Below are 13,635 nucleotides of genomic sequence, written 5' to 3'. Positions count from 1 at the left end.
ATCCTAAGTGTGTTAATTTTGTCTGCACAAAAACTTTTGTTTCACATACCTCTATCTTTTGTTTAGTTAAGAATGCATTTCTTACACATATTTAGGAGAGGTATATGATTTGTTCTTGTTTTATTATTAAAGTCATATGTCCATTTAGATGTATTATGGAATGTAATACAAGAGCATTGACCTAGTTTCTGCCCTTCAATAAATAACTTAATAAGTAGACAGCTTATTAAGTTAATAACTTAAATCAGTTATCACTTCCCCAAATCATATAACCAATTAACATCAATTAGATTTTTACAAAGAACCTTTCTTTCTTTCTTTCTTTCTTTCTTTCTTTCTTTCTTTCTTTCTTTCTTTCTTTCTTTCTTTCTTTCTTTCTTTCTTTCTTTCTTTCTTTCTTTCTTTCTTTCTTTCTTTCTTTCTTTCTTTCTTTCTTTCTTTCTTTCTTTCTTTCTTTCTTTCTTTCTTTCTTTCTTTCTTTCTTCCTTTCTTTCTTTCTTTCTTTCTTCCTTTCTTTCTTCCTTCCTTTCTTCCTTTCTTCCTTTCTTCCTTTCTTTCTTCCTTCCTTTCTTTCTTTCTTTCTTTCTTCCTTTCTTTCTTCCTTCCTTTCTTCCTTTCTTCCTTTCTTCCTTTCTTCCTTTCTTCCTTTCTTCCTTTCTTCCTTTCTTTCCTGAGCCAATTGGGGTTAAGTGACTTGCCCAGGGTCACACAACCAGGAAGTATTAAGTGTCTGAGGCCAGATTTGAATTCAGGTTCTACTGACCTAGGGCTGCTGCTCTATCCACTTCGCCACCTAACTGCCCCCCCCCCAAGAGCTTTTTAGAGACTGTTGTACAAACTCCCCCCTCACCAGGGATGCATTCTGTCCTCTATCAATCCCTGATAAGGACAGAATCAACCTTAAAATACTTGCTGTAAAACATTCCTGGTTCTAGGGGTTCTTTTCTTTCTTTGTGTAGTACCTGTTAAATTTGCTTATCAATATGATATTGCTGATGGATAAGTTGCTCCCTTGCTTGCAGGCATAAGGTCACAGCTCCCAGATTTCTGTAAAGTTACTGCTGAATTGGATTAAGAAGGTTTGTATTAAGGTCTGGCTTCTTACTGGCCTCAGTTCCTACTGCTAACAGCTCTAGTTGGTGAAGGAACTTGTGATGGTCCTTTTTTTTTTTTTTTTTTTTAAACATCTTTATTACTTTAAAAAATTTTCAGTTCCAAGTTGTTTCCCATACAAAACTCCCTCCCCATCCATTGAGAAGGCAAATACGACACCTATGATGCATATCAAGTCATGCAACCATATTTATGCATTGCTCACATCCCTCTCACCCAGAAAAAAAAGCGAGGAAAATAGAGAAAGGAAATAAAAATGTGCTTCAATTTGGGCTCTTAGATTTGATGGTCCTTCTGATCTTTGAAAGTTCACAAGCTCCATTCTGTCTCTGGTACTTCAATTAAGAAAGAATAAATATAAAGAAACAAAAAAATTTCTGGTAGCATGTTCATGGCCATAGGGCAACTAGATGAGAGAAAAACCAATGCCCCTCCCTAGAGCTAAGAGCAGTTTTGTTTTGTTTTGTTTTGTTTTGTTTTGTTTTGTTTTTTGCTTAATACCAGAAGAGAGGGAAAGTGTATTTTGGAGCTTTTTGTACACATGTTTAGCCAGAACTCAACAGCCAATGAAAAGTCAAACAGTAAAACAATAGAAAAATCTGAGAATCTTGTGGTGTGCTCTGAAGTGTGAAAAGAAAGGGCCCCTTTACTATGTATTTCTGGAAGCAGGCTCCCTGGGACCTTCACATGGATTAGCAGCAGGCAGAAAATAGTCAAGGACTGGGCTTTCATTGGCCATACATTAGTCTCCTTGTATACTTGGCAAACTGAACAATTCCCTCATATTCTCTCCTGCATCTATGAATTCTCATAAGCACTATTCCTGCCTTCAGTGTACTTACTTTATTCCTCCATGTGTTAGAACCCTCATCTTGAAGGCCTGTCATGGGTTCCATCTCTTCTATGAAGATTACTTTGGTTCCTTAGCTGAAAGTGCTCTTTTCCTCAGATTTTTGTAGACTAATTATCTGGATCTTCCCTTTGCTCTTGTTCACATTCTACTTTGGTCCTTTGAGGAGAAATTGCAACTTCCTTCCCCTTTCTCCCTTAACTTTTTCTTGAAGTATTTCTTTATTTTCCTCTTCCTCCTCTTTTATTTTGAGCATAGAGACTATCACTTGTTTCTTTCTGTTCTTTCATTCATGTCTCTGAAGGAACATGTCTGAAGGGATAGTGTCATCACTCAGTAAATAAAAACACTTGATTATCACCTGTCCCTTTAATTGTTCAAACTTAAAAAAACTTGTTTTTTGTTTTGTTTTGTTTTGTTTGAAACATTTGTCCTTTGGAAATTGTGGCCAATTCTTATAGGAATACTTGGAAATCATCAAATCTGTTAAAATCTGTTTAAAATCCATTTTCTTCTGTTTAACTTTTATAGGCTAAATTATATAAAATATTTCATAAAATCTTTTCTTTTAATTTGTATTATTACAATGTTTCTTTGGTTGTAATTATTTTTTCCTTTTATTAAATCTTTTTGTTTTTCAAAATATATGCATGGGCAATTCTTCACCATTATTTCTTGCAAAACCCTGTGTTCCAATTTCCCCCCTTTCCTCACGCCCTCCCCCTAGATGACAAGTAGTTCAATATATGTTAATTTTATTATGATTATTTGCAAAGTTCTGTGCAATTCTATTTGGGATTTTAGAATTATCTTACAAAAGTTTCTGTTATTTTGATTTTTTAGTTTTACTTTATTTTGCTGCATTTCTTATGGTTTCTGAGGTAAGAGAGAAAAGACTAAAATTTGACTAGAACTTTTTTATTCTTCCACCTCCCTTTCCAGCCTTATTTTATTTCTCTTCACACACACTATATTTTGCCAAACTGTATTTCCTCTATCCCACAAATATGCCCCATATTCTCCTGCCTTCTTGTGCAATGATTCATATTGTTTACTGTGCCTTAGGATGCTTTTTGATCCTCCCAACCTATTGAATCCTTAAGAAATCTTTAAAAGTATGACTCAAATGTAACCTACCTTCAGCAAGGCCTTTACCAGTCTGTAATGACCATTCTTCCTCCCCTCACATAGAACTTTGTTAGCAACTCTCTGATGTTACAAGTTATTTTATATGATTACTTTTCTGTGCCTCACATCTTCATTACCTGTGTGAATGTGTAAGTAACAATTTTTGGGGGGATTCAGTTTCTAAAATAAGATGGTTGGACTACATGACTCTTAAGTCTCTTCTTTTCCCCTCCTAGATTATAAAGGCTTTGAAAGGAAAGATACTGTCTCTAAACCTTTTCTCCAGCTCCGGATCTAGTCCAATTGCTAGCAAACAATAGGTGCCTAATAAACTTTTCTTTCCTTTCTTTCTTTCTTTCTTTCTTTCTTTCTTCTTTCTTTCTTTCTTTCTTTCCTTCTTTCTTTCTTTCCTTTCTTTTCATTTCTTCTTTCTTTCTTCTTTCTTCTTTCTTTCTTTTCTTCCTTTCTTTCTTTCTTTCTTTTCTTTCTTTCTTTCTTTCTTCTTCTTTCTTTCTTTCTTTCTTTCTTTCTTTCTTTCTTTCTTTCTTTCTTCTTTCTTTTCTTTCTTTCTTTCTTTCTTTCTTTCCTTCCTTCCTCTTCCTTCCTTTCCTTCCTTCCTTCCTTCCTTCCTTCTCCTTCCTTCCTTCCTTCCTTCCTTCCTTCTCCCTCCCTCCCTCCCTCCCTCCCTCCCTCCCCTCCCTCCACTACCTTCCTTCCTTCCTTCCTTCCTTCCTTCCTTTCCTTCCTTCCTTCCTTCCTCTCCTTCCTTTCCTTCCTTCCTTTCTCCCTCTCCCTCTCTTTCCCTCCCCATCCTCCCCTCCCTCCTCCCTCCCTCCCTCCCACCCATCCTTCCTTCCTTCCTTCCTTCCTTCCTCATCTTCCTTCCTTCCCTTCCTTCCTTCCTTCCTTCCTTCCTTCCTTCCTTCCTTCCTTCCTTCTTCCCCTTCCTTCCTTCCTTCCATCCTTCCCCTTCCTTCCTTCCTTCCTTCCTTCCTTCCTTCCTTCCTTCCTCCTCCCTCCCTCCCTCCCTCCCTCCCTTCCTTCCTTCCTTCCTTCCTTCCTTCCTTCCTTCCTTCCTTCCTTCCTTCCTCTTCCTTCCTTCCTTCCTTCCTTCCTTCCTTCCTTCCTTCCTTCCTTCCTTCCTTCCTTCCTTCCTTCCTTCCTTCCTTCCTTCCTTCCTTCCTTCCTTCCTTCCTTTCTCCCTCTCCCTCTCTTTCCCTCCCCTTCCTCCCTCCCTTCCTCCCTCCCTCCCTCCCCTCCCTCCTTCCTTCCTTCCTTCCTTCCTTCCTTCCTTCCTTCCTTCCTTCCTTCCTTCCTTCCTTCCTTCCTTCCTTCCTTCCTTCCTTCCTTCCTTCCTTCCTTCCTTCCTTCCTTCCTTCCTTCCTCCCTCCCTCCCTCCCTCCCTCCCTCCCTCCCTCCCTCCCTCCCTCCCTCCCTCCCTTCCTTCCTTCCTTCCTTCCTTCCTTCCTTCCTTCCTTCCTTCCTTCCTTCCTTCCTTCCTTCCTTCCTTCCTTCCTTCCTTCCTTCCTCCCTCCCTCCCTCCCTCCCTCCCTCCCTCCCTCCCTCCCTCCCTCCCTCCCTCCCTCCCTTCCTTCCTTCCTTCCTTCCTTCCTTCCTTCCTTCCTTCCTTCCTTCCTTCCTTCCTTCCTTCCTTCCTTCCTTCCTTCCTTCCTTCCTTCCTTCCTTCCTTCTTCCTCCCTTTCTATTGCTAAAACCATGATGTCAAAGTTGGCAGGGTGTGTTTTCGAAAATGAAAATCGTGATGATTGTAAAGCTCAAGGCATTACCAGTTTGGGAGGAGTTCAGTAGGGAGGAGGGAACAGCTGTGAGAAAGTAACTGTTGACTCATTTAGTTGTAAGTCTGTCTTTGCTCTGACACCTGCACTAGAATATTGTCTCTTCTGAGCTTTCAAATCTAATCAGAAACTTCCAGTTTTTGTTACTTAAATGGACTGATTTTCTTCCACGATTGGTCATGAGGCTTAATTAACTCATGTCTTTCTTTTTTCCTTTTCAGTCTGCAACTGTATCTGATGGTGGTAAGTCATAATTTCTTAAATATACTTTTATAATTTCACCATGAAGTACATTGGTTGTGAAAAGTATATTGGTCAGTTAGAAGGGTTGTTTTAATTGTCATACACTTTACTCTTTGTTATTTTTTTCCCAAAAGCTGAAGAGCTTCATATTTTTTTTAATAACTAAGTTGTAGAATTTTCAAAGCTATTTGTTTCAGAGAAAACATTTAAAACCTGAACATCATGTGATAATTTCTGTAGTAGTTATGTCTATAAGATTTGGTTTTGTAGCAGTATTTCATATTAACACATGCTCATGTCTCGCAAGTTAAAACAAGCTTTGACGCTTCTTTTGCTGTATAGCCAACTTTTAAACAAGCAAGCAGTACTGCCAAACTCCCAATAGATCAAGGAAATTGTAGAGATGTAGACCACATTTTAAGTTGTTTTCTTTATTCCTTTACTAAGAAAAGATATGGGAGAGAAATTGTTATTTTGATCAATCTCAAACCAAAATAAATTCAACTTTTAATCTTTTTCTTTATAAAGTCTTTATGTGGAAGTCCTTTAATAGAACTAGTGTAAAATAAGAAATAAATAAAACTCTTCTGTCTTTCCAATTAATAGCCCTATAATACAATTTTCATTTAATATCGACATTAGAATATAGCTCATTAATTTTGGGGGAGTGATTTGTATTCGTTATTTTTTTTAATCTAAAAATTCTCTTGTTCATTTTTTTCCTGACTTGATATTATGAGTAGTTTTGAATCTGCTTTTATGAATTCAGAAGTCTATTTCAGGAGATGAATTATATGCTTTCATTTGCTAAAAGACACCAGCATTTTGTGGTCTATAACATGTAGTATGTAGGTCATAAATAAGTATAGGTCATGAAGTTTGATTCAAAGCTGAGGATAGAGAATGAGCTTCCCTTCATTTGAATCAAAGTAAAAAAGAAATTCATTATACTCATTGTTTAGTTTTTACTTGCTTCTTCTTTTTTTCCCCTTATGACTTTTCTATTTTCACTATTAGTACTGAAAATTATTCATATTAAGGGGGTGGAGGTTAGGTATCATGACTTTGCTGGAATATGTATCATCAGTGACTTATGTCATTTCTGCTTTTGCTAGTTGGGTAGGCACTGTGCAGGGGAGAATTGGATGTTAAATTATACAAGTATCTATTCCAAAGCAAAAATTTCTGGCTGATGTTCTAAAACTATTTACATATTTTTGTGTTTATTGTTGTAATACAAAGTACTGCATTATTGGGTGGTTTTTTTTTTTTTTTTGTATGTTGATAAACATTTAAGTGGTTAATTTGGGAATGAGAGCAATTTTTTATTGTTAAAAATTAGTATAGTCACCAAATATATGAGAGCATTTAATTATTCATGTTTGCTACTTCTATTCTTCTGTCTCATCTTTTTTTTAAAATAAAAACCCTGTAGTTTGAGTGAATAAATTTGAAAATTGGTATAACTTTCCAATGTATATAAATAACATTTTCATATTTTTCATATTTAAAGAATTTGAAATTTGAAATTTAAAGAATTTTGAAATATAGCAATCATGCATATAAACATGATGGAGTCACAGGATGTTGGTTCTGGTCCTTGCTTTGCTATTCATTACTTGGATAAGCTTGAGAAAATTTCAGTCTCTTTTGGCCTCAGTTTCCTCAGTTGCAAAATGACTTGGCCTAGATGAATGGTGTTAAACTCAAATAGAACTAGAAGCCATTGAACCATACATAAGGATGCCTGCAGATCATGTATTGACTTAGAAAACCACATATTACATATTGTTTTTTAAATTTACTTTGTTAAATATTTCTGAATAACATTTTAATCTGGTTAATATTGCACTCAGTAGTGTTGTGGGTTTCATGTTTGACTCTTCTGGCCTGGATCAGAGGTTAGCAAACTATGGGCCAGCATAAAAATCATGTTTTTTATACCACCTAAGAGCTAAAAGTGGTTTTGGTATTTTAAAATTAAAATTTGTGGTATTGTTAAATATCAGAACCATTTAACCTTGCAGGCTGTACAAAAATGGGGGGAGAGAGACAATAGGGATTATTAGGCTGTCCACATAGCTTGCTAACCGCTTTTAAAGAAAATCTATAATTTCTTTTCCGACTCTGAGTCCTGCAGACCTTTTGTTTTTATGTGCTAGCCTCAAAAAAGTTCCTGCTCACCATGGTAGTGACACAAATTACAGATCATTTCATTACATCATATTTTCTGCAGAATGGCAGTACCCTAAATCAGGAGGCAGCAGAAATTCCCCATCCTATCCCTTTTGTGGTGGGGGATTCCCCACATCTTTTTCTTTCCTACACCACTCTCTCCTTCCTTAATTAAGTTTCCTTTATGACCCAGTTCTTAGAATGGTAAAGAAAGGAATAAGACAGAAGAAAATGGGACAGAAAATCCTTTTCTGACATTATTTCTGGCATGAGGAGAAAGGAAAGAACCTCTCAGGATCTTTATCTGTGGCTTCCCCATCCTTTGCTGCCTTGTCAGGAGCCTAGAGAAGTAAAGAGAAAAGACCTGTTACTGCTTCTTGCCCTTTCCCACATGCCCAGGTCTCCTTTCCTTACTGCCTGGAGCCCTGCTTTCTCCCTAACTTCGGAGTCACTTCTTCCCCCTCCCCCTCCTTCCTTCCTCCAGAGTCTGTGCCTCAAATGCCTGTACTCCTGAGCCCTTCCCCCTATCCCAACATAGTTGGGGCTTAGGGGAGTGAGTGAGGGGAGGGAGCACAGGGAGAACAGGAATTCTGCCTCAGTTCTTGCTGCTTAGTCCATGGAGCATAAAGAAATCGATTCCTAACATTCCAGAATAGAATTACAGATCCATTGGGATGGAGGGGCATTGTGATGGATAGTTACATTTATCACAGAATCACAGAATTTGAGTGTCAGAACTTTGGCGGTTAAGATGACCAGTTACCAGCCATGATTCCATAGAATCTGGTCTGTCCCACTCATTTCCTATATAGTGCTGTGCTAGAGACCCTTTGTCATCTTGACATTGAATCATCTTCAAATCTGACTGGGCCATCCAACTCATGAACCTGTCTGATTATATTCCTGTCCTTTTCTGTCTTTTCTTAAGAATAGTTTGAGGTATTTTATCAAAAGCTTCATTAAAATCTAGGAAAGTCATCTACACAGCATTTCCCTCATCTAATCACTTAAAAAAAGGAAAGAAATATGACTTGTTTTTGATGAAACTGTGCTGCCTCTTTGACACGATTGCTTCTTTTTCTTTATAATATTCCATTCTAGAACTTTACCAGGAATTAAACTATAGAACAAAGAGAACATTGGTTGGTAGGTTGCTCACTATTCTCTTAACTTTTTTTTTTTAAATGGGACCACATTTACTCTTTTTCAATCTTGCAGTACCTCTTTTATCTTCCATAGTCTTTTAGAAACCATTGACAGTGCCTCAGATATTCCAGCTGCCAATTCTTTCAGGCCTTAAGGATGTCATTCTTCTGGGTCAGATGACTTGAATCTACGAAGGCAGCCACATGCCCTTTGCTTTCTTGGATATTAATTCAATTTTAGTCATTTCTGTTATGTATTTTTTTCAGCACAAAATTCATTTGTCCTTTGCAGAGAAAACAGCAACAGAATCAGAATTAAGCAGCTTTGTCTTCCCCTTGTTATTAGCATCCCTTGTTTATCCCAAGCAAAAGTCTTAGTCTTTCTTTGAACCTTTTTTCTAATATAATAATAATAGCTTTTTACTTGTCAAAATACATTCAAAAATAGTTTTCAACATTTGCCCTTGCAAAACCTTGTGTTCCAAAATTTTGTCGCCTCCCCTTCCCCTTCCCCTAGACAGAAAGTAATCCAGGATAGGTTAAACATGGGCAATTCTTCTAAAGATATTTCTACATGTATCATGCTGTGCAAGATACATTTGATCAAAAGGGGGAAAATGAGAAAGAAAAAAAAAACCAAGCCAACCACAATAACAAAAAGGTAGAAATACTATGCTGGGATCCACATTCAGTCCCCTCAGTCCTCTCTCAGGATGCGATGGCTCTTTCTATCACAATTTTTAAATTTAATATAATCAAAGTTAACCATTTTGCATTTTGTAATATTCTCTACTTCTTCTTTGGCCATAAATTCCTTCCTTCTCCATAGATCTGAGAGGTAAATTATCCCTTATTCTCCTAATTCATTTATAGTATAAGTTTTAAAATCTAAATCATGAACCCATTTCAACCTTATCTTAGTATGGGATGTTAGGTATTAGTTAATGCCTAGTTTCTGCTATACTATTTTACAATTTTTCCAGAGATTTTTGTAAAATAGTGAGCACTTATTCCAGAAGCTGGAGTCTTTGGGTTTTTCAAATACTAAGATTACTACAGTGCAACATCGCTTTAAAAACTGCCATTTTTGTTGTTCTTGGCATCTCTTGCCAGTTTCAGATCATTCCTGCTTCAGCATTCCTGATACTATAGCTTTTTTTTTTTTTTTTTTTTTTTGCTGAGGCAATTGGGGTCAAGTGACTTGCCCAAGGTCAGGCTAAAGTTAAGTGTCTAGGTCAGATTTGAACTCAGGTCCTCCTGACTTCAGGGCTGGTGCTCTATCCACTGCGCTACCTAGCTGCCCCAATACTATAGCTTTACAGCATAATTCCATCTTCTGCCAAAAAAAAAAAATAAAATAATAAAATAGTTGGTTGGTGAATCCATATTGAAATCTTAATAGACTAAGTACATTATGAATTAAATGAAGTCATACAGTATGATAGAAAGTTCTGTGAGGAGAACTTGGATTCCAGTTCCTGCTCTGATATGAACATCTGCATGACCTTGGGGAGGTCATTCATGTTTCCGAGCTTCTTTTTCCTAATCTTTAAAGAGGATTGTTGTGAGGGAAACCTTTAAATGCTACCTCAGTCTGGGATCGTTATTATGAATATATGGGATTTACCCATCATGATTACATTGTTCCTGGGTGGAAAATACCTTCTTGCTCTCAAAGACTAGCTAATTCATTGACAAATTGGGGTCTATGTATAGAACGAAGTCAATTTAATTAACTAAACAGCAGATCCCTTGTGCATTCTCATTATTATCTTAAATTACCGAGCTCCCTAGGTACTTCTAAGGTATGTAAATTGCACAGTACGACCTGTGGTCAGGAAGACCTGAATTCAAATCAAACCTCAGATACTTAATATTTGTATGAACTACCAGTCACCTAACTATGGTCTGCCTCAGCTTAATCAGTTGTAAAATGGGAATAATAATAATAGTAACTATATCCCAGAGTTGTTGTACAGATCAGATGAGATATTTGTAAAGCACTGATACATAGTAGATGCTCCATAATGTTTACTCCCTTCATCTCAACACAGTTTTGGTAACTAATAAACATTTGATTTGTTTTCTAAACAAACAGATTTATTTCCATGTTTATAACAATAGTTCTTATCACTTGGGATTTCAACATAAATATTAACTTAGTGTATATTCAGTTTTTTTTCCTCTTCAATACCATGGTTTTTTAAAAAAACATTTTTATCTTAAAATACTTGAAGACCCTTAATGCCTATAATCTCTGTAATATTAAACAGCTCACTGTCAATACTAGCCAGTGATAATAGCTAACATTTATTTAACGTTTTAAGTTTTGCAAAATATTTCATGTGTTATGATTTGTCATTAAATCTTTCTCTAACAGCATGCTCACCTGGCTTTTATCAGACTACTCACAAACACTTGGCAGAGATTAGCAAATATGGTTTGAAAATTAAGCTTAATTTACATAGTTTGATTATCGAGGTTTTAATTCTGAACAGGTCTGTGCTTTTATCCTTCCAGGAACTCCTTCCACTGGCCTAGAAAATAGTTCCTAGATAGCTTGATAAATGGTCATTGAGAATTCCCATGGCTAAAATAAGATATCACTTTATTCTTTTTTTAAATTTAGTATTTTCCTCCCAACTGCATATAAAAACAATTTTTATAATTTTTTTCTCTTTTTTTCATTATAGCTTTTTATTTACCAGATATATGCATGGGTAATTTTTCAGCATTGACAATTGCAAAACCTTTTGTTCCAACTTTTCTCCTCCTCCCCCAGATGGCAGGTAGACCAATACATGTTAAATATGTTAAAGTATAAGTTAAATACAATATATTTATATATGTCCAAGCAGTTATTTTGCTGTACAAAAAGAATCGGACTTGAAATGGTGTACAATTAGCTTGTGAAGGAAATCAAAAATGCAGGCAGACAAAATTAGAGGGATTGGGAATTCCATGTAGTGGTTCATAGACATCTCCCAGAGTTCTTTCACTGGGTGTAACTGGTTCAGTTCATCACTGCTCTATTGGAACTGATTTGGTTCATCTCATTGTTGGAGAGGGCCACGTCCCTCAGAATTGATCATCATATAGTATTGTTGTTGAAGTATAAAATGATCCCTTGGTTCTGCTCATTTCATTCAACATCAGTTCATGTAAGTCTTGCCAGGCCTTTCCGAAATCATCCTGCTGGTCATTTCTTACAGAACAATAATATTCTATAATATTCATATATCATAACTTATTCAGCCATTCTCCAGTTGATGGGCATTCACTTAGTTTCCAGTTTCTGGCCACTACAAAAAGGGCTGCCACAAACATTCTGTGCACATGTGGGTCCATTTCCCTTCTTTAAGATCTCTTTGGGATATAAGCCCAGTAGTAGCACTGCTGGGTCAAAGGGTATGCACAGTTTTTATCATTTGTTTTTAAAATTGAGTTCCAAATTCTTTTCTTCTCTCTCTCCCCCCTCATTGAAAAGGCAAACAATTTGATATAGTTTATACATGTTTAGTCATGCAAAACATATTTTCATATTAGTCATGTTGTAAAGGGAAACATAAATCAAAATCAAAACCCAAGGAAAAAAAAAAGAAAGTTAAAATAGTAATTTTGACCTCTATTCAGATTCCATCAGTTCTTTCTCTTGAGTATGGATAGCATTTTTCATCATAAGTTCTTCAGAGTTTTCTTGGTTTCTGTATTGCTGGGAATAGCTAAGTCATTCACAGTTGATCATCTATATATAGTGTTCACTTGGTTCTACTCAATTCACTTTGCATCACTTGGTATATAACTTTTGACTTTTTACAGAACACGCTCTGCTCATCCAAGTCCATCACTCTTTAGCTGGCTTTGAGATGTTTTCTTCCATTTAGCTAGTCTGGTTCTCAGCTGAAAAATGTGCATTCCCTTTCTGGACTCAAGTCCATTTAAGAAGAACCATCTTGGGTGGACTTGATGGAGATTTTCTCTTTATCTGTGTTCAATTTCATCTAATTAGAGTATTTTCTCAATAGAGAGAGAAAAAAGAGTATAGCCTAATGGAGACAAAGCTGGATCTAGAGTAGGAAGCCCTGGGTTCAAATCCTGGCTCAGCTTACCCATGTGACTTTAGATAAATTGTTTCACCTCTTTGACCTTCCATTTCTGCTTCTGTAAATTGTAATTGAAGGTCCCTCTATAACTGGAGCCTGTCCCTTTGCTGGTGAGACCTTGGAAAGGACCTCACCTCTGTTGTACCATAAGCTTCTTGATTCTTCTTAGAGAATAGTGAGCAGGATATTATGGTGGGCCTTGAATTTGCTTAGGAGTTATTGATGTGCTGTCTTGCAAATAATGTAGGGATTTTATCATGTATTCATCGAGGCTTTAGTCATTAGATTTTGCCTCTAGAGTATGATAGTAGGATTATGAAACTGCAGGAAATTCATTTGTTAAATGAGTAGTCATTCTTCCAGTAAACCTGTTGCTCACTCTGGAGCAGGGCCTTGAGTTATCTTCCCTTTGAAAGGGTAATGGGTTTTCACTATTTCAAATAGAGTCAATCTGGCATGTTAATTTAGAGTATGTGAGGTTTAGGAAATATAATTTTCTCTCACGGTGAATCTTCATGGGGTGACTGTAACCCAGAGGAATCCATTGTCAGTCAGGCAATGTCATTCTTATGGTTTTCCTGAATTTTCAGTGCTCTGGGTATCACTTTATTTGTCTTTCACAATGATAATGTAGCAATAATGTTGTTGTTTGTTGTTCAGTCGTGTCCAGCTCTTTATGACTCCATTCAGAGCCTTCTTGGCAAAGACACTGGCTGGTCATTTCAAGTTCCTTTGACATGATGAGGAAAAGTGGCTTGTCCAGGTTCACTCAGCTTACTAGCTGAATTCAGGAAGATGAGACTATCTGACTTAATGGATGATGCTCTGCCCACTGCACCTCCTAGATGCTCTGGAGCCATTATAGCTATCTTCATGTATTTTAAAGATTGTCATGAGGAAGAATGACTAGATGTATGACATTTTGGTTTGAGATTGAGAAAAAGCATTCTAGAATAAATATCATTCTTCAAAAATAGAAGGAACTATTTCACAAGATAGTAAGTGCCCTCTTATTGAAAGTATTCAAATAAACCTATCAGGACTATTTTTCTTTAACCTGGTGCCCATAGATACCCACAGGG

At 36.7% G+C, this 13,635-nt stretch overlaps 1 protein-coding gene across 1 annotated transcript in view; it reads left to right on the top strand.

Annotated features, from left to right (window-relative positions):
• The window catches only part of RGS12 (regulator of G protein signaling 12), a 208,328-nt gene that overhangs the window by 123,953 nt on the left and 70,740 nt on the right, over positions 1 to 13,635 (top strand). Inside the window, 1 exon segment of the mRNA XM_074274976.1 lies at positions 5,109 to 5,130. Coding sequence (XP_074131077.1) covers positions 5,109 to 5,130 — 22 coding nt within the window.

The sequence above is a fragment of the Sminthopsis crassicaudata genome, chromosome 6 (genome assembly GCF_048593235.1).
Source record: "Sminthopsis crassicaudata isolate SCR6 chromosome 6, ASM4859323v1, whole genome shotgun sequence".
Classification (NCBI taxonomy): Eukaryota; Metazoa; Chordata; class Mammalia; order Dasyuromorphia; family Dasyuridae; genus Sminthopsis; species Sminthopsis crassicaudata.
The sequence above is the reverse complement of the archived record's forward strand: the minus strand, read 5'-3'. Positions and strand labels throughout refer to the sequence as shown.